Below are 25525 nucleotides of genomic sequence, written 5' to 3' on the forward strand. Positions count from 1 at the left end.
TTAAATTCTTTAAGGGAGAAGTAAGAGTTTCTTGTGAGTCTGCAGGTCTTGATTGCCTTCAGCTCAAAATAATTAACATGACAAAGTGGCACAACCTGGGAGGCCTGTTCTTACTCCCTGCACTGGTATGCCAAACAGGTTTTTCCAAATTTTCTTCAAGGATGAAATGCTTATAGACGAAACTGACAAATAACTTTTTAAATAGATCAAAGTATATTACACATACTACACATATTATAGCACAGCAGCAATAGCTATAGTTATAAGTTACTGTCCAGGCAGTTCCTGGGAAAACACAAAAGAAAGTGATTCAGAGTTTACATTAAGAAATGTCTGTGGTTTCTATAGGATGATGAAAGACCTTTTAATATTTTTACTTGGATGTATTTTAGGATTAAGGTTGTTTGCTTAAAAATAGAACTTACCATTTGTTTGTGAAGAGCTTTTTTGGAAGCAGAATGCTCTGCACACTCCTTGGATGTTCTATTATCTGCTAAAGTTGTATTTGAATCTACCATATCCACTAATGCAACACTCAGATTCACACGTAATGCATAGAGAACGAAGAAACCAAAAAAGGCCAACACCGCTAAGTTATAACGAGCAGAACAGCACACTGGAGCTGAAATAAAGATTGGGGGGAAACTTTCATTACAAAGACTAACTTAGAAGATATTGTCTAAATTACTAAAAAGGTTACTTTTTAGAAGTGCACAAAGGAAGGAATCACGAATATCTTCCAGAGAATAGAGAATATTCTCAGATTAAGCATATCTAAAAACACTTGTCAGAAAGAATTTATTCCCAGTATCTGTAGTTTTGATAAACATTTCACACATGACAGCCTGCACTGTAAGACAGTTTCTTAAAACATGGAAGCAATAGCTTTATCAACTTTGCTCAGAAAGCTTTCCATTCCAGAGTCAATACTGAACCCCTAATCTCTGTCAGCTGGCAAAGATATGAGAAAGGTAGATAAGGGAGTTTAATGGCATCACTATTTCTAAAAAACTAAAATAAAACATGGACAATATACTTGAGTACTCACTACAGCATAGCATGTATACTACTGACTACAGATTAGTAGCCATCTCATTGTAAATGTAGCACAGCACAAAAAATTTACTGTTAAGGATAGGGCATGAACCCCCTCTTGATAAATTTCTTACCTTGAAAAGTATCCTTCGAGATTGGGTTTGAGTCAGAAGCCATGATTAATACTTAAGGTTCTTCTAAACTAAATGTATTTAAGAATCCAGAAGGAAATTTGCAGAATCTATGACAGTAGCAGCATCTGTGACAGTTGCTCAGTTGATCATGCAAAAAGGGAAATAATTGAACATACCACAGAAAAAAAAAAAAAAAAAAAAGGAAGGCAGAGTAGGTTGGAGGAACCAATGAAAGAAGGATCATGCAAGAGGAGGAGTTTGGCCTATTTTTAACTCTCACCATAGGCTTATGCACATGCTTTCTCTTTTTTCTTTTACTGAGTTGCATAATGGGTGAGGAAATGGGAATTCAGGAAGGGTAAGTGACAAAGAGATATTGACTAATCCATGGTCTTACACCTTTAAGTTTGGTAAACACTGAATGTGTGATAAATATCTGTTAAAAATATAAGTATTTCATTTGGTAATGACAAGTTACACGTGTGTGTGTGGTGTGTGTGTGTGTGTGTGTGTGTGTGTGTGTGTGTGTGTGTGTTTTCCCCTACTCAGGAATCATGGTGTTTTCACTGACCAAGAATACATTTTGGTACAAAGGTTTTGGTACTGATTCAGACTGACTGATTCACAATGAAGTATTAATGAATAGGGCAGAATTATACTTAGGTATATATTAATATACTATGAACCAACTCACTTTTCCATAAATCCTAACAAACTTAAACAGCTGCTATCATTTTTACTCTGGACAAGATTTACATCTTTTAACAGAGAACTTTTCATTTAGTATCCTTTATCAGGAGTACAGCTATTACAATTACGTCACCACAGACATGGTTAGATCCAGACCTGTGAGAATTGCATTTCTAAGGCTCCATTCACAGTATCTCTGTTAACTGAATCTAGACACATTTGCTTTCTGCTCCAACCAAATGGGTTGTGGTCTAGTTAGGAACAATTTGGGTACTGGTAGGCATGTTTTATAGGAGAGCACTTTTTTTTTTTTTAAATCAGCACTTTGTGTCAGACAATAACACACATAAGTCAGGATGAGGACTCATGATCTTGCCAAATTTGGGCTATTAGAATGTGCTACTTTGAGTAATTTGGAGCAAGAAAAACCCAGATTTATGTATTGTTTGCTTTGCCAAAGTACGTTTACGAAGTTCATTGTCTACTTCAGCAGAGGCGTGACAAGATAATGATTTATGGTTTAAAGAGCTTCTGTGGTTGCTGTGTGGAGATTACAAAGGGGAGAAGTGTGAATAGTGGTGGGGGGTGCAGACTCAGGGAGACTACTACCTCAGGAACTATTTCAGTTTTCCAGGTAAGAGATGAAGGTGGCTTAAACTAAAATAAAGCAGAGACAGTGGAGAAAAATTGGCAAATTTGAGATAAATTTAAAGGCAGAATTGACAGGCCTCGCCTACATATTAGCTATGGGGGAAGAATGAGGTTATTACTAATTCTTTTTCTCTAAATAACTATTTTATGCTGCTCTGATTTATAATGTTATTACTCCATTCTATCCTGATTTGCAGTTACTTTATTTTGTTGTATGTTATTAGTTTCTCCCACATGTTGCTTGATATGGACTATGGTCTGTCTCACCATGTGAATAAGATGTGGGACTAGAAGCTTGGGAAGTGAAGGAAAGGTAAGTAAAATGATTTCTAATTATTAGTGATATTACTTGAAAGTTATGGATCAAGCAACTTTAACTTTTTGGGGCACAGTCAATAATCAGAAAATAAAAAACCAACATAGATGTTGAAAAGTATATGAATATTAAGTTTTAAGAAATATTAAAAATAAGTGGTTACGATCTTTTAAAAAATGGTTGATTACAAATCTGTCAGAAAAATTTTATTTCGAAAACATATGGTGATAGACCAAAATGTGCCTGTGAATTTGGATAATGTTTGGAATTGGTCCAACGAAAGCATGCTTGTAAGATGAAGAGAGAGAATATCCACTGAGCATCTGCCGCATTGAAATCAAGTTCAAAGCAAAATCATGCTTGCATAACGAACAGAGCACCCATGAAAACAAACATCAGCTTCTCAAATATGGTTTAAACTTAGGAAATGTAGAATGGGTGTAGCTGAAAGAACACAGGCTATTTTAGAGTGAAGCAGACCTGGGAATGACACTCAGTTCTGATTTTCACTGGCTGTGTCTTTGGGGAAGTTACTTAACAGTTTTCATTCTCATGTTTCTCAGCTTTAAAATGGGGTGACCATTATCTACCTCACTAGATTTTATGTGGATTAAATGAGATACTGTAGGGCAGTACAGTAGACACTCAGTAAAAGCAAGTTCTTTTCCTGTTGACCCTCGAGAAAGTTATACCAGTAAGATAAGGTGCTACAGTATATGTGTGTAACAGGGGACAAAAGAGTCAAAATAGTGTGTGTGTGTGTGTGTGTGTGTGTGTGTATGTGTGTGTGTGTGTGTGAGGGAAGTCCTCTTAGAGAAAGTTCATTTGCACTGACTCTTCACCAATGAGCAGAAAGTCACCAAGCAGGTTAGAGGAGGAAGAGCAATGCAAACAAAGACAGCAGTACGTACAGAAATATGGAAATGAGACAGGCAAGCACAGGGAGAGCAGGAAACTCCAAATGATCTGACGTGGCTGGACTATGTATTGTACTGTAGTAACTATGAGTGGGACAGTGGGTATTAAGTTTGACAACAAAATTAAAGAGCTAATGTTTATTGAGCACTTACTATGTACTTGGCACCAGTCCAAGTGTTTTTGTCTACATAAGGGTTATAAAGATTAACTGAGTCTGTATATGTAAAATGCTTAGAACAGTGCTTAGTACATAATAAGCCTTCAATAACTGTGAGTTATTAGGTTGGTGCAAAAGTAATTGCGATTTTCACAATTATTTTAAATCTTTTAAACCTCAATTACTTTTGCACCAACCTATTGTTATTATTGCTTTTTCTGGATAGTAGGAATTGAGGTTGTTTGTTAGGAGTTGAGGTTATGTCTCATGAGAAATTAAAGATTGGGAAAAGAAGATAAGTTGTGGAAGAGAGTGGGGGTGTGAAGCTCCCAGTGAAACACACAGGGTTGCCAAGTGAGTAGACACCCATACAAAACTGGTAGGAACAATCTGCCCTAGTGTGTGACCTGGAAGAACTGCACACCTGTGCTCAGAGGTAGGCACTGGGAAGGAGATAGAGCACTGAGATGGAGGTGGTGACAAAGCATAGGGCAAGGGACTTTAGAGTACTGGCAAGAAAATAAAGTGTTTGACTGTGATTCTGACCCAAGAAGAAAATATGGAGTGGGCTAGTGGTTTAGGAAAATGGACACTAGAATATAAAAGCTCTGTGAGGGCAGGAAGGAAAGACGTCATTAGACATGTAGGAGTTCAGAGAGCTGAGGGGACATGGTGTTAGATGAAAAGTCACTCAAGATAATGGCAGGAATTAGTGTGTAGAACATGGAGGTGTGTCATATGGCAAAGCCTTTGATGAATGAAGCAAAGAGCCAGGAAGTGGGTAGATGACAGACACAACAATGCAGGAGAAAAGTGGTCTAGCCCAAGGCATGGAGGGTGGAGGGGTAATTGTCTGGAAGCATCAATGTGTGACAAGGAGGAGTCTATCCCATCAATTAACACAAGGCAAGAGAAAATTATCTCCCCTAGAGAGAGCAGTGGGGAATGAAGGTGGTATGCCCAGAAGGCCAGGTTTCTGTTAAAGCAAGGAGGTGCAGGTGGTGAGGCAAGACTGGTGACAACCTGAGGATCTGGGGCATTTATTCCCGGCGAAGGGTTTGCCAGAGGGGAGGTGTGGGCCTGGGTGAGGAGCAAGTAAATACTAAACAGTGAGGCGCTGAGACTGAGGTGAAAAACCCATGGCTAGAGGCCCTGACCTAAGCAAAGAGGACGACTTCCTCTCGAGGAGGGTGCGCGCCTCCTTGGCCAGGGAATTGCACTGGAAGAGTTCCTATCTAAAATGGATCAAATACGTTTTGCTTTTAAAAACGGTGATAGTCAACTGGTCTTATGCTACCTTATGGGTAATAAATCCCTGATAAATCCTTATGGATTCCTAGCTCCCAAATTAATACCCATTTATCAGAAAACACCAAATTCCATTAAAATGGAATCAGTACTTTAAATATTAACATTGGTTATCACAACATGACCAAGGCCATTTCCCTGTGTTCTACAATATGGTCACTCTCTACCAGCATACCATACCTTATATTTAAGATTATCTTCACACACAAAACATATTTGTGAAACTCGATGCTTGTGTAACTGAACCTGGAATGTAAACCACCCCTAACAGAATAATAGAGGCACCCCCCCCTTCAAACCAAAAACAAAATCAATGAAAACAAAGCCCAGGGTGCACTATTTTAAGCTAGACAATCACAAGTTCCTATAGGTGTGACAGTGAAAAATGGGGCCCTGATTTTGTGGTGCCCAGCTTCTCTGAGGAATACAAAATTCAAAGGGTCTTCACTGATGGTGGTGGTGAGGATGATGATATAGTGGTAACATTAGTAACTAACACATATGATGTGCCCAACTCTATTCTAAGCACTTCCTATTAGCTCATTTAATCCTTGCAATAACCCTATGAATGGGATGTATTATCTTCCTTGATTTATAGATAATGAAGGCATGAGAGATCAGGTAATTGCTAAACTTACACAGCTAATTGGTTAGTGGAGCTGGGATTGGCAATTAGGCACTCTGCCTTTAAACACAAAGAAAGGTCTTAGAAGCCGTAACAGTGATTTCTCCAACACGAATGAGCACGTTTGGTGCAGTAAGAAGTATTTTGAAAATCCTCTTAACAGAATACAAGACACATTCATACAAAAGTAAACCCTCAACTGGTGGAAAGCGTGAGGAATAAAGAATTTCTATGTGTGGGAGGGGAAGCTTTGCCCTTCCTTCTTTAATTTCCTCCTTTCTTTCTACCTAAATTAGGCATGAAAATTTATAGACTTCCTATTGCTTATCAGCATGGAGCCACCCTTCCCCCATCATTTGGTGTGCATCTCTGAAATCCAACTCGCTAAGTACTAGAAGCGAATGCTTTAGAGGCAAATCATAGTAGGGTTACTGAGAACTCTGCCATTATACTTGTATCAACCTGAGAGGTATTACTTCTCAACATTAAAGAAACTATAGCTTTCTCAATAAAGAAACACTATGCATAATTTAAAACCATGTCCTCTTATTCATAGTGGAGTGGGGAACTTTCAAATTTGTGAAGGATCAAGTAAAAATGATTAAGCATTTTGCAAACAGCATTTCTCAAATATAACACAAATGTGGCAGTGTTGTGTCAAGGACGGAGGATGGGACTAAAATCCAGGAGAACTCTGAGGTTAGTCTTTAATAGGGCTACAGGCAATCTCTGGGAACTTAACTTCTTTGGCCCTCAGGTATTTGTGTACAAAATGATGTGCCACCAGATAGTAGTTAGTGTCTAAGTTCTTTTAAGAGCCGTAAAATTTTATGACTGATATTTTATCAGCCTTTCTATCCTGAAAAACAAAACTATATATTTAGGCATAGATAAGGTACAGCTAATTTCATATCAGTTTGTTACAGAAACAAACAAACGATAAATAAAATGTGTATATATATATATATATATGTACATGTGTGTATATGTATATATACATATATATATGTATATATATATATATAGAAAGAGAAATTTTAAGGACTGCTAAAGATTTGCTCCTTTAGGCATCGAAGCTTGAAAAATAAAAAATCATCTGGATTGTGGCAGAGTGACTCTTCCACGATATGATCAATGCCGGATCCTGGTGCTGGACCTGGGCCAGAATGGAGATTGCTTACTGTACCCCCTGTTCCCCCAAGCCCCAGACCGTCTGATCTACTTGATGTTCATATTGATATAAACCGGCAGCCCTCCTCTGCCTCCTGCCACATGCTGGTTCCTGGAACAGGCCATTGTCCTGACACACCAGTTAAGGGTGTGAAACATTTATGCCTGGGAGACTGGTCACTTACCAGGAACTGTGACTATCCTGCCTTGTTCTATATAATTCTTTGGCATCTGCCAAGCAGCATGGGGTCTATTTTGTTTTGCAGCCGCCCAAAACGTGCCCCATATTTAAGTTTACCTTAACAAATTCTATGAATTACCAGACTGGAGTGGCCAACCTCATTTTTCTGTCTTTCCCTTCCTTCCCTGTGCTTAGGGAGGTAGATTTTCAGTCCTGGGAACTTTCCCTGGGTCTGAATGTACTCACGTGGATGGGAAGTTTTTTTAAACACCGACACCTTCTTGAATGTGCCAAGTGAATACAAGAACATAATTTAATTAAAAATATATACCTAAGGGTTATCTTGTGTCTCCTACTAGATTGTACATGGCAGATATTGTTACTAAAGTTAGAACATGAGAGAGTAAAAGGAGGCCCCTGCGCCTCCTATAAAGCTATGCCCATCTTTACCATCGCTTCTCTCCTAGTGTTCCTCGCTTGTCCTCCTGCTCACAGCACTCCACACACACAGCTTAATTTAAAATACTGTTGACGAATGTAATGCCCTATGATCGTAGGTTCCTCTTCTCTAAAACCTTTATCATATTTTAGATAGCAAAAAAAAAAAAATGTGTTGCTGCTATTTTTACTTCACTTTTGCTCTCTAGTAGGTATGTCAAGAGTAACAATAAGAAAGGAAGGGCTATAATGAAGACAGTCACCTCAACTCAGGAGGGACAGGGCTAAGATCTATACACTGAACCCCTGAATCAAGCTGGGATTGTTTTTAAAGGCAATGCTATGAGTAAATTTTTTCTTTTCCCATCGACTTTATTGAAGTATAATTTACATACACTAAAATGCATCCATTTCAAGTGCGCAGTTTGGTGAATTTTAGTAAATGTCTACATCTGTACACCCTAGTCAAGACGTAGAATTTTTCCACCACCCCAAGAAATACCCTAGTGCCCCTCTGCAGTCAGTTCCTTCCTATCTGTAGCTTCCAGGCAGCCACTGATCTGCTTTCTGTTATTACAGGTTAATTTTGCTTTTCTAGAACTTCATACTGATGGAATCATACATTAATATTGTGGCTTCTTTTGCTCAGTATTTTTGAGATTTATCCAAATTGTATTATGTGACAAAAGAAAAAGTCTGAGAAAAATTCTAAATTAAATTACAGCAGGCCAGAGGAGACAAGGGAGGTTAATCAGTTAGTAGAACTGCGGGCAGAAACCAACAAAACACTGCTCACAGTCCTGAATGTATGTTGAAACTGTGAACCAACATCCAGGTGGCTATTTCATCTCTTATCTAGAAAGGGATAGCAAACCACCAGATGGCACCTCATCCTGCTTATGCTTGAACTTTTCCGACTGTTGCTCACAACCAATCCAAAAGCAGCAAACACTCCTTATGGATGATGCTCCTATCCCAAAATTAGCTCTGCTTCACTTCTCCATCCTTCCCCATCTATAGCCAATGTAAATTCTTTCAAAACAAACTTATATCTTTCTTCTCCAAACTCATTGTATTAGAGAGCCCTGTTAATGCCAGGACAGAAATATGTCCGTCCTCTCCGTCTAGCCCTGCTACTGATGGTTTAGACTGTATGTCCCAGGGTCTGGTCCTTCTCCTGGCTAGCATACGCTCAATAAACTCTTTCAGAAAAACTTTTGGCCTTAAAGGTTATTGTTTAACATGTGTATCAGTAGTTTCTTTTGATTACTAAGTAATAGCCCATCGTATGGACATACCACAATTTGTTTATCCATTCACCTGTTGATGGGTAGCTAGGTTGTTTCCAGGTTTTTACTATGATAAATAAAGCTGCTGTATTATGTTAATGTATGTTTGACTTTAAAATAACCAGTTTCCAAAGTAGTTGTACTATTTTACACTCTTACCAGCAAAATAGGAAAGTTCTAGTTATTCCATATCTTTGTCAACACTTGGTATCTTCAGCCTTTTAAATTTTAGCCATTATAGTGGGTGCATAATACTCATTGTGGTTTTAATCTGCATTTTCTTGACAACTGTATGTTTAACATTTGAGCTACATTTATACTCGTATACTCGGATAACTTCCCCAAATTGCAACAGAATATAGTAGTCTCTATAGTATAACATTTATTTCTGTATTTCCATACTAGATTATTTTACAGAAGAAGACTATAGAAATCTAACACTATATGCCACAGAAAAAGATCAGTTTATGGAACTAAGTCTAACTTCCAGGTAAAACTGTACTGCGGTACCGTATTTACATGAGCTTCCACTAAAGCAATCTCCCAGCTGCCAGATGGAGCTATTAGGTTGGTGTAAAAGTAACTGCCGTTTAAAAGGTTAAAAATAATTGCAAAAACCGCAATTACTTTTGCACCAACCTAATATAATGTTGCCACCTCTACTGCTGCCATCTAGTAATGTTAAATAAAAAAGATATTACAGGACTATACTGTTCTCGGTCAGGAAAAGTAAAATTTCTAATTCAACTCTGTTTCTCACGCACACATCTTTGAAACTATAGGATGCATGCAAACTGATTTGTTTAGCTTTAATTATTTTTAAATAAGTAATATTACAAAAGTATCAAAGAGCAAAATATTTTAATTTCCCCAAATTCAAGGAAGATGCATTGTGAAGTACCTCCTTTTCTATTTGTTGGAAGACCTTGGCTAAGTTACCTTAGAGTTTAACACATACCATATCTTGAGGATAACCAAACTATTTCCTAACTTAAATCGCACGACACAGAAAACAGCACACAGCACTTTTAATCTCTTACTGCACAATTTCAAGATATTCGCTGGGTGATGCAATAATGTCCTCCGCATACTCATAAGTGTTAACCTCAGTCCTTTTCTGTGTCCCATCCTCGCCCAAGTTGCTACCAGATCACATGCTGGCGGACAGGAAGCTGCGGAAACCTGGCAGTGACACGCAGGGAGAGCCAGCGGCTCTGTCCAGCCCTTTGCCCATCGATTTGCAGGTTTCTCCCCCAGTTCACTCTTACAGCCGGTGCTCCACCCGGCTCTTTGCCCACTGACTTGCAGATTCTGCTGCCCCCGTCCGTTCTTGCATAGGGTCTTACGCTCCATACTACTGAAAATCGCCAGGAGCCCAGTGCTGGCGGCGCCCAGCAGCTCCAGTCCAGGCCCCACGGGGCTGCACTTACCGAGGTCCCACCCGAGACTCCCACCGCCCGCCTCGGGGCCCCGGAGCGGCTTCTGGGCACCGGGGGCAGGTGCGGGGTATCTGGGGCCCTGAATACTTTCCCCTTTCCCGAGTCCCCTCGCGCCCTGACTTCCCAATCCCACAGCCCCGGGGACCCTCGGCCTAAGCAGCTCTGGCCCCATCGGGTCAGGGCGCGTGTGCTCTGGCCACACTCTCTGCGGGACCGCCGCCCGCCCGAAGCCCCTGGACCGCTCCGCTGCTCACCGGCTTCCGCCTGCGGGGCGCCCTGTAAGAGGGGTGTGTTGTCCGAGACCTCTTCGCCATCGATCGGGGACAGGCCCCGAACCGGGGACCTGCCCCGAACCGGGGACCTCATTACGCCTCCGCGATGCCGGTGTGCGATCCAACGGCCCAAACGAACGCAAGGGCCGACAGCCAAAGCCCCCAGGGAGCGATGGCCCCGCAAAGCTGCGGCGCTAGTACCGCCCCCGGCCAGGCACCGCCCCTCGGCCACGTCTTGTCACCGCGGCCCCGCCCAGAGGCGGCCGCGCTGACTCCGCCCCTGCCGCCATCTTAGCTTTGGGCAACTCCGGAGTGGAAAGCAGAATTCTGGGAGTTCTGGCCTGTTGGGGCGTGGTCCACATTTAGTTTCCCGCCAAGCGGGTTCTGGGCTTTGCCTGTCAGTGTGTTCTGGTGAACAAGTGTAGGGATGGAGTCCCAGAGAGCAGTTCTTAGGCTCTGGACCTCCTGTGGAAAGGTGCTGGCTTGTGTAGTAGGTGGCCATCAGCTGTGATTAGATGGCCATAGGCTGTAACCAGTTAGCCATTAGCCACTAATGTAAGTGCCTGGCTATGCCAGCAGGCGTGGATTATGTCTAGCAAGTGAGGTTAGCAAGCGGGTTGTGGATTATGTTGATCCTACTTTTGTGTCCCGACCAGCTGCCACCGAGAATATAGTGGGATGACTCCCCTAGCTATGGCTCCGTTGTTCCTTTTTGGCCTCACCGTATCCTGTGTTCTTATGCGGGGAGCAGGAGCTGAGTCCCTGCATTACAACAATTCACTGACCTCTTGCACTCACTTGTAAAGCCCCAGAGCGCCTCCGGGATCACTGATGAGGGGGAACTTGGAGGCTGCGCATGGGACACTGAGTCATGCATAATTAATTGAAGGGTTTGGATCGAACTTGGGCTATGGATGGTGTGTATTTGATGTTCAGTTATCAGTAGTAAATTGCCATAAATATTAGCAACTCTGGTATTATTAACCTGTAACAGCATATTGTCCCTAAAATAGCTTTTGAGAAGGAAAAACAGTAAGTAGAAATATTGTTGAGTCCTAACAAATTGCCAATTTTCTAGGTCGAAATAACCCAATACTGGCATTTTCATATGATACAACCTATAGATCCTTTCATACATGTATGTTAATGTCTCCACAGGTTTAATGTTCAAAACAGCTTATCCTGGTCTTTGCTGACTGAGAAAGAGGAACTAGGGAAATGGACCAGCCTGCCTTGGGGGGCAGGTGGAGGTGGAAGTGGGATAAATCTTGAGCCTCTGTTCTGACCACAGGTTTCAGTTTATCAGTTACTGTGGGTAATAAAGATCTAGAGATTAAAGGAAAAATATGTGGTAGATGTCCTTGGGGACTTCATTGTAGCCAGAGAAGACTCACAAGACAATAATTCAATAAACCAAGTCCGAGGATTGGTGAAGTCCATCTGGGAACAAATGGGAGGGTCAACCTTGCCCTGTAAGGAGGGTGGGGATTTCTGAAGGTATCCCTAACCTTGTGATCAGTAAATGCTAGGAAAGTTATCGAGTTAAAACAACAAATCAAGCCTTGTTTCTGAGTTTTACTGAAATACCATGTAGATTTTAAATTCTCTGAGGGGGTGGATTCCAGCTTTTTTAGGAGCTTGTAAAGCAATGCCACTCAACTTGAATGTGCATGAAATTACCTGGCAGATCCTTTTAAAATGCAGATTCAGATTTATCAGGTCTGGTGTGACAATTTTATGTCAACATGGAGGGTGTTTTTGGATGAGGGTTTTTTTTTTTAAATTTATTGGGGTGACAATTGTTAGTAAAATTACATAGATTTCAGGTGTACAATTCTGCATTACATCATCTATAAATCCCATTGTGTGTTGGATGAGGGTGTTTCTAAATGGTGTTTTACCATTTCAATTTGTGAATTCTGGGTAAAACAGTTTGCTTTCCATAATGTGGGTAGATTTTATTCAATCAAAGTCTCGAATAGAACTAAAAGGCCAACTCCCTGAGCAAGGGGGTATTCTCTACAAGACTGCTTTCAGACTGCATCTGCACCACGGGCTTTCCGGAGTTTCCAGGCTGCTTGCCCACATTGCAGATTTGGACTTGCCAGCCTTCATAATTACATGAGCTACTTCCTTATAATAATTTTTACACACCCACGTCCTGTTAGTTCTGGTTGTCTGGAAACTCTGACTGATACATCTGGGGTGGACCTGTGATTCTGAATTGCTAAGAAACTCAGGGTAGGGGCAGCTGGGTAGCTCAGTTGGTTAGAGCATGGTGCTGATAACACCAAGGTTGCGGATTCAATCCCCGCATGGGCCACGGTGAGCTGTGCCCTCCTTAAAAAGAAAAAAAAGCTCTCACTCTAGTAATGTATTGCGCTCATGCGTCATCAGCCGGGTGACAGCTCAGAGCTGCTGTCACCAAGAAACTCACAGATGACCACACTTTGAATAGGTAGGTTATAGAGGACTTGGACCAGGGAATAAAGATTCCAACAGATTCGAAAGATTTCAAACCAGAGGTGGTCCTTTTCTTAAAAAAATATACTTTTTATTTTAGAAGTTTTAGGTTTACAGAAAAGTTACAGAGATAGTGTAGAGTTCTCCATACCCTTTGCCTAGTCTGACCAGAGGTTAAGATCTTACATTAGTATGATACATGGGTCACACCTAATTAGCCTATTGATAAATTTTTATTAACTGAAGTTCATACTTTATTCAGTTTTTTTAGTTTTCACTTTTTTTTTTTTTTTTCTGTCCTAGGATCCTATCCAGGACACCACATTACATTTAGTCGTTGTGTCTCCTTAGGCTACTCTCGACTGTGACAGTTTCTCAGACATCCCTTATTTTTGCTGACCTTGACCATTTTGTAAAGTACTGGTAAGTTTTATAGAAAGTCTCAATTTGGGTTTGCTTGATGTTTTTCTTATAATAAGGCTGGCGTTATGGTTTTTTGGGAAGAAAACCACAGAGGTATAGTGTCATTCTCATGTAACTGCAAGGTAATGTGCAGTCCGTATACTTTGATCACAAATGATTATCACTGGTCACATTAAACTTGCTCACATGCCGAGATAGTGTTTGTCAGGTTTTCCCCCTCATAAAGTTACTCTTTTTCCCCCTCCCTATCCATACTTTTCTCTTTGGAAGGAAGTCAGTATGTGCAGCCTCTACTTAAGGCATAGGGAGTTATGCTCCCCCTCTTAGAGGGGCAGAATTCTTTTGTATGTGAGTTTTGTCTGTTTTCCCCCATTTATTTATTTATTATTTATTTATTCATTTATTTATTAGTATTGGTATGGGCTCATGGTTACTTATTTTATACTTTGGGTTATAATCCAACACTATGTTACTTATTTTCTTGTCCAAATTGTTCTAGCTCTGGTAATTAGGAGCTCTTTCAGTTAGCAATTATGACCCTTTTGCATGGCCCTGTTGTGTTTTTTGACCACTACCTTACTTCATGGTATAATAAGATGTTCCATATTCGTCCTGTATAGTCTCTGCTCCTGCCATTTCTTCAAAGTGAATGATATTAGAAAGCAAGATGAGCGCTGGTGTACTTCTTGCTACTGCGTTGTCATTGATTCTAGGCCCAAAAGTACCTCTCAAAAGAGGTACTTTTGTTTTTTGTTTCATTTTATAGTCTTCCCAAGAGGATTTAAAAAAAAGTATATGATGACACCATTTTCTTCCTTATATCTGGCATTTACTTCCTGACTGCTCATAGCCATAGAAGATTGTTGTTGATGTTATTTATTTTTTGGTTGACAATTCCTTCCTCTACCAACATTCTAAACTAGTATTGTGCCATAGAAATACAATGCAAGACACATATGTAATTTAACATTTTCTAGTATCACATAAAAAATTTAAAAAACAAAAATAACCCCCAGAAGGTGTACTGAATTTTATAATACACATTATTTAACCCAATATAGCAAACATTTTATTAATTCAATAACTAATCAATATAAAACTCTTAATGAGATATGTTACATTCTTTTTTTGGTACTAAATCTTTGAAACCTAGTGTGTATTTTACACTTACAACATATCTTCATTAGAACCAGCCACATTTCAAGTGCTCTTGGGCTCCCAGATTGGACAGGGTTTATTTCTCCCCTCAAATCCTCCTGTCTTTGGATGGCAAAAGAATGTCTTCTGAGCTGAGTGCCTAGTTCAAAAGATTCTAGCTGTTTTCCTCCTCTGTAACATGAAGATAATAATAGAAACAATCTCATACAGTTGTTGTAAGGATTAAATAAGATAATGCATGTAAATCACACTACATGATGGGCAGTAAGTCTCTATATACATTAACTATTATAATTTTTATTAAGTTTGTTTTCCAAAATGAGCTTACCCATCTTAGGAACTCCCTTTTGATGTTCACTATACCTATATTTTAAAACATATATCACATTCTATCTGAACTTATGTTAGTTAGTATTTGACTGTGTAACTGTTGTAGTTCCCCTTTTTGTGACTGTAGGTTTGGCTCTTTCACTGTGCTTCACATGTTTCACAGTGCCTTATCATGTTGGTCTTGAGGAGACTACCAAGGTGAGAATTTCAAATAGATAGAAATATATATAGGGAGTAAAAAATTGAATGGAGGGGATGAATATTTGAACCACTAAATTTAGAAGTAGTAAAACTGGTAAAGGAATTTTTGGATGAACAATGTGACACTATAAAATAATCCTGTCTTTATTCCACCTTTTCCTCTAAAATAATTATAATCACAATTAAAATGATTATTGAGATATAATGGTTATTGAGGTATTTTATTCAATGTTTAAATTTGTTTTTTGCCAACTTGACAGTTAATCATCTGAGAGTTGATTACTTTAAGTTAATTTCTAAATTCTCTCTCATTTTGTGATTTTGAATCTTTAGGATTTATTAACTGTTTTCTTTAAGAAACATTTCACTGTTTGGAGACCTTTTCCTCATAGAGTTCTGTCAATTAAATTCCACTACTCATTTTTTTCTCATAATATCTTTGTAACTTATAGAGAGTATTAGTCAAAATATTTGCTCAGAAAATAGATTTATGCAAAGGAGAAACACTAAAAAAAAAATCACACAAATCAGCCCAATTAAAACTATGACCTCATGTAATTAAATAAGGAGTTTTAAAGTATTTTAAAAAGATATGATTAATAGGAAAATTTTCTTCAAGTCTGAGGTTTCTCTTTACTCATGTATTCTCCTTGCAATACTTTTTCTTTTCAAGCATCACAATTCCTGATTTCAAACTTTATTACAAAGCTATAATAATCAAAACAGTGTGGTACTGGCCTAAGAATAGACACATAGACCAGTGGAACCCATTAAGAATTGAGAACCAAGAAATAAATTGAGACCCCAGAAGTAAATCCATGCATATATGGTCAGCTGATATTTGACAAGGGCACCAAGAATATTCAATGGGACAAGGATAGTCTCTTCAATAAATGGTGTTGGGGAACTAGAAGAGGAAACTGGATCCCTATGTCACACCATTCACAAAAATTAACTTAAAGTGGATTAAAGACTTAAATGTAAGACAGACTGTAAACTTCCTAAAAGAAAACAGGGAAAAAGCTCCTTGACATTGATCATGGCAATGATTTTTTTGGATATGATACCCAAAGTACATGCAACAAAAAATAAGTGGGCTACATCAAATTAAAGAGCTTATACACAGCAAAAGAAACAATCAACTTACAGAATGGGAGAAAATATTTGCAAACCATCTATCTGATGAAGTGTTTGTATTCTAAATATATAAGGAACCCATGCAACTCAATAGCAAAAAACCCAAACAATCTGATTTAAAAATGGGCAAAAGACTTGAGTAGACATTTTTTCAAAGAACATATGAAAGGCCAAAAAGGTACATGAAAAGATGCTCAGTATCACTTATCACCAGGGAAATGTGAATCAAAGCCTCAATGAGATATCGCCTCACACTTGTTAGAATAGCAATTATCAAAAAACAAGGAAATAACAAGTGTTGGTGAGGATGTGGAGAAAAGGGAACCCTTGTACACTGTTGATGGGAATGCAAATTGGTACAGCTATTTTGGAAACCAGTATGGAGGTTTCTCAAAAAATTAAAAATAGAACTGCCGTATGACCCAGCAATCCCACTTCTGAATGTATATCTGAAGGAAATGAAAACACTATCTTGAAGAGATTTCTGGACCCCCATGTTAATTGCAGCATTATTCACAATAGCCAAGATATGGCAACAACCTACATGTCCACCAAAAGATAAACGGATAAAGAAAATGTGATATGTGGTATAAGATGAATGAGTTCTGGGGATCTAATGTACAGCATGGTGATTATAATTAACAATACTTTATTATATACTTGAAAGTTGTTAAGACAGTAAACCTTAAATATTAGCACTACACACACTCACACAAAGAGGTAATTGTGTGAGGGGATGGAGATGTTTAACTTTAGTGTGGTAATTATTTTTAATATACGTGTGTATCAGATCATCATGTGCACCTTAAACTTACATGACATGTTATTAATACTTCAATAAAGCTGGAAAAAAGCTTTCTCCTTTCTCCTGTTAAAATATCATCTATATGTACCTCATTGTTATCTCTCTATAATACTGCACTCAGCAAACACTCAAAATGAAACAGGATGAGAAAAGATAGATACAAGTAGATGTGCTGATTTTTCCCTGAATCATTTTGCATAGGTATGCTCTTCGGTGAGTGCACCCCACTTTGGAGACAAGTGTGTCTAGAGGACAAAATCCAAATTCTTTGGTATAAAACCCTTACAAACTGGCCCCAGTTTCCTCTCTCTTCTTTCACCACTTCCTGCTACCTGCTGTGTGATTTACACATTGGACTACTCACTGAACCTTATATGTATCATCTTTGTGTTGTTCCCTCTACCTGTTCACTTTTTTTGTGTATGGTGAGTTCTTATATGTCCTCAGACTAAAATATCACCTTTTCTTTAAAGATTTTTTGACAATCTTTCCCTTTTCTGTGCTCTCATGTATATTGTATATACCTTTATTATAGCACATTGTGTTAACAGTTATCTAAGACAGTTTAATAGTGTGTGAGTCATTCCTTGAGAGCAGGAACCTTGACTTACTTATCTTCCATTCCCAGCTCTAAGCAGAGAACAGCTTAAAAAATATTTATGGAGCCTCAGATTATATGCAGGGCCCTGTCCTGGTTGCTCTGGGAATATACAGAAATTATATAAACATGGTTTCTGCCTTCAAGGAGTTTATAAGTAAAATGTACCTCTAAGGAAATGTTTCTTAGTTACTGTCCAATGGAAGTATAAATATTTCTCTAACAATTATGAAAGAGGACATATTTTTTATTTATATTTTCTAGAGAGCAAGTCATGTATGATTAATGTATTCCACAGGGGGAGAACAATAATATTTTTAGGAAGGAATTTCAAAAATGGATATCCTGTTTTTTGTTTCAGGAAGCTGTACTGTCATATGTCCTCAGACAGTGATCAAAATGTAAGTAAAATAAGATAGATAAATGTTCATAGTTTTATGTCATGTCTATATGATAGCATGCACTCAATTATTTTCATAGCAGAGTTTAAATTTCTTCAGTGTTTAACAATTTATAAGTTGGGTAATTCTTGTAACATGCAGACACATGGGTATTAGCATAAATATTTTAAAGAGGGAAACTAATAGATGGCCATTGAATGAAGTGATTTGTCCAAGGTCAGTGAGAGTCACTATTACAATTCAGATTTATTTCCTTTTCTAGTATTCAAATCTTAATGATAGTGCTTCTTCATAATTTCCTTTATTTTTTTACCTTCTATGTTACCTTTGCACCTTAAAACTTTTGAATATAATTTTGTATAATTTTTGTTTAGTCTTGAAAGTCATTTCAATGCTAAGTATATATGTGAAGTCAATTGCTGTGTACAACTTATATGTAATTTTCTTTGTCAATTTTATTTCATTTGCTCACTATAGGGGAGCTGAAAAAACAGCTACATTAAATAAAAGATATAAGTAATGTTGTCTCTGTGAAAAGCCTAGAAGAGACTGATATGTAAAATTTAAATACACCGAAAAATTTAAGAAGATATGTCATAGTTTTATCTCTTCAACTTCAGGGAGTTAAAAATAAATCAATTTTTGCAAATGTTGTGAACATAAGTGGAGCAGATAGTAAATCAGGCAGGAAAATTACACAAGAAGCACAAGATACAAAATGACCTTCAGAAATCATCTAAAAGTGCATGCAAAGCAACTCAAAATCGAATGACTCAGGCAGATTACAAGATTAAGGTTCAAATCTGTTCTACTATGTGAAGCTACAGTGCTGTTGAGCCAGACCTTCCTGATAATCCTTTTTGGTCAGATTTTTTTCCACTTATACATTCGTATTTTCTGACTAATAAAACACATACTGGCTTAGAAACGAATTGCAGTTATAATAGAGAAGACAAAGCAGTCAATGGAATCTTGATATTAAAAAGTGTTACAGCATCGTGAAAACCTGCCCATTAATACATCAACACCTTATTTTGCCAACGGATGTATTATTAATGTTTTATGTAAATCCAACCATATTTAAGATGGCACATGAGAGTTTGCTGGTTTGTAGAGAAGCTATGATTAATCCTTTTGTAGAGGGGTAGGTGAATTTTCATTTTTAACTATTCTTTTAATAGGGCATATTTATACTGGTTTTCCCTACCAGTAATTTAAAGACAAAAATGCAGTTATGTTTAGGTTATATTTCTAATTGAGTTCTTCAGGAATAAAAATTGCAAACATATAAATCATTAATTATAATGCTAATAAATCAGAATACTAAAATTTGTTTCCTTCTATTTTCAAAAATTCCATCAGAACCAGTTACATCAGTTGGTGAGGGGAATCCAATCTCCATCAAGAGACCCCTTTTTGTTTCTCTACAGACAAACAAGCATCAAAGAACAAAAATCCAACAACAAACTCAATATACAGAATGAGATTGATCACCACCCCCACCCCCAATCTCAAATATAAACCAACAGCAAGATATATAATGATGGAATGTAGTGACATCATTACATAGAAAGGAAAGCACTTAAACTAGGTCTCAGTTTTAACGTATAAGATGAGGCTATAAAATAATGAGATTATGTGAAAGAGAGATTTAAGAATTGTCTCTTAAGAGAGTTTTAGGAAGAAAGTTCCAAAAGTATTTTGAGGGATAGAGAAATTGGAGAAAAGGTAGTTAATCTGTTAAAATTTGTATTGTCTTTTGCGTTAGTTTCTGTTTATTTGAAAAAAAAAATACCAATAGTCTATTGCTTTATGGTCACATTATTGTCTCTCATGTAGTCAAGCTTAGTTATAGTGATGGCAGCAGAGGCAAACCCCATACAGCACATTTCAAGGAGAATAACATCAGTGAATTGACAAGGAAAAACTGTCTTTTATGGGAACTGCAAGGTGGGGAGGACTTTTACCCGAAGAAAAGATGGTCAAAGTTAAGCCAGAATCTAAAGTTTTTAACTTCTTAAAACAACACAGTGCCAACAGTACTTGCAAGCTATAACTCCTGTGGTAGAAACACACCCACCACCACTTGGTCCGATGTAATAGGATACATTGGACACAGTACCTGCTATGTATCAGACACCATGGTAAGCACTTACACATTATTGAATTCTCAAAGCATCTATATGTCTATGTATATTAGTTTCATTATATAGCTAAGGAAACCTGAATTCACAGAGAGGAACTTGCTTAAGCACAAGGATTAGAAAGTGTGTCTGTCTTACGAGTACTCCAAATCCCATGTTCTTTCCCTGCTGCCTTCTAATAGATCACCTATGTAATTCCTTATTCACAGGCTGCTAAAATTTGCTTTGGTTCAGGTATTAGTCCGCCATTTAAGCCCACCATCAATGGGAAGGGTCTGAGGATGAGAGCTAATTGGTATGCTGGAGAGTGAATAAGAAGAACTTATAGAGAGAACCCCAAAGATTCCACCAAAAAACTGTTAGAACTGATATATGAATTTAGGAAAGTAGCAGGATACAAAATTAATATTCAGAAGTCAGTTGCATTTTTCTACACCAATAACAAGCTATCAGAAAGCAAAATTAAGAAAACAATCCCATTTACCATTGCACCCGCACAAAAATACTTAGGAATAAATTTAACCAAAGAAGTAAATGACCTGTACTAAGAAAATTATAAGACATTGATGAGAGAAATATAAGAAGATACATATAAATGGAAGCATATACCATACTCATGGATAGGATGAATTAACATAGTTAAAATGTCCATACTACCCAAAGCAATCTATAGATTCAATGCAACTCTTATCAAAATACCAATGGTATTTTTCACAGAACTAGAGCAAATAATCCTAAAATTTATATGGACCCATAAAAGACCCCAAAATAGCCATGGCAATCTTAAGAACAAAGCTGGACAGGTAACGTGTTATCTAATATCAAACTATGTTACAAGGCCATAATAATCAAAACAGCATGGTATTGGCATAAAAACAGACCCATAGATCAATGGAACAGAATAGAGAGTGCAGAAATAAATCCGTTCCTACATGGTCATTTAATATATGACAAAGGAAGCAAGACTATACATTGGGGTAGAGACAATCTATTCACTAAATGGTGCTGGGAAAACTGGACAGATACATGCAAAAGAGTGAAACTGGGCCATCTTCTTACTTCATATACAAGAATAAACTCAAAATGGATTAAAGACTTAAATGTAAGACCCGAGACCATAAAATAGAAGAAAACAGAGGTAGTAAATTCTCACACATTACCCTTAGTAATATTTTTACTGGTATATCTCCTTGGGCAAGGGAAACAAAAGAAAAATAAAAACAAATGGGACTACATCAAACTAAAAAATTTTTGCACAGCAAAGGAAACCATCAACAAAATGAAAAGATATCCTACTGAATGGGAGAAGATATTTGACAATGATACATCTGATAAGGGGATACTATCCAAAATTTATAAAAAACTCATAGAACTGAACACCGAAAAAACCCAAACAATCCAATTAAAAAATGGGCAGAGGACCTGAATAGACATTTCTTCAAAGAGGACATTCAAATGGCCAATAGATATATAACAAGAAGCTCAACACCATGAATCGTCAGAGAAATGCAAATAAAAACCACCATGAGATATCACCTCACACCTGTCAGAATGGCCATAATCAGTAAATCAACAAACAAGTATTGGCAAGGATGTGGAGAAAAGGGGACCCTTGTGTACTTTTGGTGGGATTGCAAATTGGTGCAGCCACTATGGAAAACAGTATGGATGTTCCTCAAAAAAATTAAAAGTACCTTATGACCCAGTAATTCCACCCCTGGGTATTTATCCAAAGAAATTCAAAACACTAATTTGAAAACATATATGCAACCCTATGTTTACTGCACTGCAATTCACAATAGCCAAAATATGGAAACAACTGAAATGCCCATCAATAGACGATTGGATAAAGAAATTGTGGTACATATATACAATGGAGTATTACTATGCCATAAAAAGAATGAAATCTTACCATTTGCAACAATATGGACCTAGAGTGTATCATGCTAGGTTAAATAAGTCAGACTGAGAAAGACAAATACCATATAATCTCACTTATATGTGGAATCTAAAGAACAGAATAAATGAACAAACAAAACAGAAATGGACTCATGGATACAGAGAAAAACTGATGGGTGCTAGAAGGGAAGGGATCTAGAGAGATGGGGGAGAAAGGTGAAAGGATTAGGAAGTACAAATTGGTAGTTAAAAAATAGTCACGGGAATGTGAAATACACTATGGGAAATATAGTCAATCATATTGTAAAAACTCTGTATAGTGTCAGATGAGTACTAGACTTATGGGGGGATCACTTCATAAATTATATAAATGCCTAACCACTATGCTGTACACTTGAAACTAAAATAATACTGAATGTCAACTATAATTAAAAAAAATAGTGATGGAATGTAAAGTACAGTTAGGGAATATAGTCATTGGTAATGCAATACCTATGTACGGTGTCAGATGGGTAGTAGATTTGCTGGGGTTATTACTTTGTGAGGTATGTAAATGTCTAATCACTATGTTGTACACATGAAACTAATAAAAAAGTGAACTTTCTGTGTTTAAAAAATACACATTTTATTTGTTTGGAAGGAACAAATTACTCTAGAAAAATAAAGATTTTATTTAGTGAAAACTGTAGACTATAACTTGTTATCACTAAACTTCCCATGTCATATGAGTATATATTTTTTGGGATTGACAAATTTTTATCAAGATGTCTAGTATTTCTATGGAAACTGTCCTTCAGTGTAGGCAAACCTGCTGTTGCAGTTCAGACTTCTACACATAATGGGTCTCGTTAATTCTTCCCCCCATTGCAAATGAGGGAAGCAGTTCACTGCTGTCTCCTGACCAGGGTTAATCTATGTTAATTTACTAACAATTTAATAATTTGGACTCTGTGTAAGTTTAAAAGAGATATGAAGGTATGGTATCAAAGCTTCTCACAGAAATATACTTGGGACTTCTGTGTTGCCTAAAGAAACCGTGCATTTTTATAATTGGATCCTTACATGAATGAATGAAATTGAAGATAGTTTTAGCTCTCTTTGTACTAGCAATTATTTCCTCAAATTTTAGGAATCTTAAAACTTTCTAGCTCAGTCAGTTAGAGCGTGGTGCTCTTAACAGCAAGTTTGCCGGTTCGCTCTCCACATGGGCCACTGTTAGCTGCGCCCTCCGCAACTAAATTGAAACAACTACTTGACTTGGAACTGATGGGTCCTGGAAAAACACACTTAAAATAAATAAAAGTTTTAAAAAAACCAACAAAAACTTTCTGACAGGAACAGGGGAAAGGTAGAGAAAAGGGAAATTTTTTTTTCCTAGTAGCTCATTATAAACCCAGTATGTGTAAAAACAAAAACAAAAACAAAACAAACAAAAAAACAAAAAAAACCCAGACAGACAAACCTAGGTCACCTGAAAGGAGATTTTAGAAATATATTACCATTTTATTTATTTTCTATAGTAATCAATGGAATGATAGCTATTATGGTTTCCATATGAGTCTAATTGTAGATTTTCGAAATAGTGTTCCTCTTTTTTTTTAAGTTGTAGTGAGTTTAAAACAATTTAGAACTGATATTTTTTATCATCCATAAAATGGAATTAATACCTGGCTTCAGTTTAATAGCATTATGGTGGATTATGTGATTATTCTGTGGCAGGCTCCTTATCTCATTCAATCCTCATGGCTCCCTTCAAGATATCACCTCCATTTGACATTCAAGTACCCTGAGGCTTGGAGGTGGTCAGCAGTTTGCTCATGGACACAGATGATAAGTGGTAGAGGAAGGCGCTGAACCTTGAGAGTATCTTCTCAAGTTCAAAAGTTAGTCTGAAGGTTTAAGTAACATACAAGATGGCAAAATGCCTGGAGCACAATAGTGTTCCGTGAATGTTGATTTGCTTCCTTCCCTTTCTGCTTAGGCCATGGGGAAAAGAGATGCCCTCTTCATACGTGTTTCTCTCTTTCCACAACTTTGCACCTAAACATGTAAGATCAATTTGTTATGAGCATTAGCCTTCAGTGGGCTCATCTTAATATATGATTTCCAGTCAACAAAAGTAAAAATATTTTCTGGCTTAAAACCAAAACAAACAAAAAATGAAAACTATCAAAACTCCCAATACATCAGAGGGTAGCACTGATTAATTCTAAATCAGAGACCAGCATCATCATGGAGTTTTGGGTTGTTGACAGCTTTTGAGTGCATGTAAATTAGAGGTGAAGGTATAAATGGGCCATGAGTAAAATCTGCCATGGATGACTTTGCTTGTAAAAGGCTCCACATTTATAGCTGGGGCTTCATATTGCTGCAGAGTCTGCCTGCTGATTTGCTGCTCTCCAGAGTTGCCACTTCTGGAGACACCTAAAGTTGGGAGATCATTCATGTCTATCCTTAGAATCCATGGTGCTGGTCCAGATTAACCTCTTTTGACAGCAAGTGTCTAAATATAATGGAAACTCTTTTAGAATAAGTAACCTGGCCCTACTTTCGGGTTCTGGAGAAGTACAAGTGAAAGGTATTTTTAGAATGGGTGGCATTTGTCCTAAGGTTGAGTTTGGTGCTGAGTTGAGGTCATCTTCAATTTTTATTGAGGGAAGTTGAAATTCTTTTGTCCACAGTGATGAATACAAGGCTATTCATGATCAGGGTGGTAATTCTGACATCCCTCTGGTCTCATGTTCATGTCCTTCCTAACATTCTATATGGTGGAGCCTATCATCTCTATAGTATACGAGGTCTGACAATTAAGTTTGTGAACTTGCCACCGTGTGCTTACATTGGCAGCACTGTACAAACAGCTCAGTAAGGTTTCATAACCTTGGTATATCATTACCTTGGTATGTCTCACAGTTGTGTTCCTGTAGACATGTGGTGCTGTCTTGCTGAGTGGTGTTCATTATTGTTGTTACGTGTTTTTGTGTGCCATCGCGAGAATATCTGAGCTTGAATTAGAGCAATGAACAAACATTAAATTTCTTGTTAAACTTGGCAAGAGTGGAAGTGAAATCAGGGACACATTAGTCCAAGTTTATAGGGATAATGCCATGAAGAAAATGGTAGTGTACAAATGGATTAAACATTTTTCTGAGGGAAGAGAATGCCAAGGTCACTGATGAAGAGAGGTCAGAGGGTGGCCAGTAACGAGCAGAACTGATGAAAACATTGCAAAAATTTGTTGAATTGTGCATCCAAATCATCAGCTGACTGTGAGAAGTATAGCAGACCAAGTAAATATGGATAGAGAAACAATTAGGAAAATCTTAACTGAAAATCTTGGCAT

General features: G+C 37.8%; 1 protein-coding gene and 1 long non-coding RNA gene across 3 annotated transcripts in view; one reads left to right on the plus strand and one right to left on the minus strand.

Annotated features, from left to right (window-relative positions):
• The window catches only part of SLC17A5 (solute carrier family 17 member 5), a 51935-nt gene extending 41094 nt beyond the window's left edge, over positions 1 to 10841 (minus strand). Inside the window, exons 1-2 of one of the 2 annotated variants that reach the window (XM_033103150.1) lie at positions 10606 to 10841; positions 426 to 622 (exon numbers count right to left, since the gene is read on the minus strand). In XM_033103150.1, the coding sequence (XP_032959041.1) occupies positions 426 to 622; positions 10606 to 10717 (309 nt within the window). In that variant the 5' untranslated portion in view covers positions 10718 to 10841. The remainder of the gene's footprint in view (positions 1 to 425; positions 623 to 10605) is intronic. The other variant, XM_033103151.1, reaches the window with a different exon arrangement.
• A 2556-nt stretch (positions 10842 to 13397) lies between these two features.
• On the plus strand, positions 13398 to 24012 carry LOC117020564 (uncharacterized). Its single transcript, XR_004422719.1, has 3 exons — positions 13398 to 13509; positions 18100 to 18139; positions 23902 to 24012. It is a non-coding gene; the product is annotated as an uncharacterized LOC117020564 (long non-coding RNA).
• Positions 24013 to 25525: the final 1513 nt, after the last annotated feature.

This window comes from Rhinolophus ferrumequinum, chromosome 3 (genome assembly GCF_004115265.2).
Source record: "Rhinolophus ferrumequinum isolate MPI-CBG mRhiFer1 chromosome 3, mRhiFer1_v1.p, whole genome shotgun sequence".
Taxonomy (NCBI): domain Eukaryota; kingdom Metazoa; phylum Chordata; class Mammalia; order Chiroptera; family Rhinolophidae; genus Rhinolophus; species Rhinolophus ferrumequinum.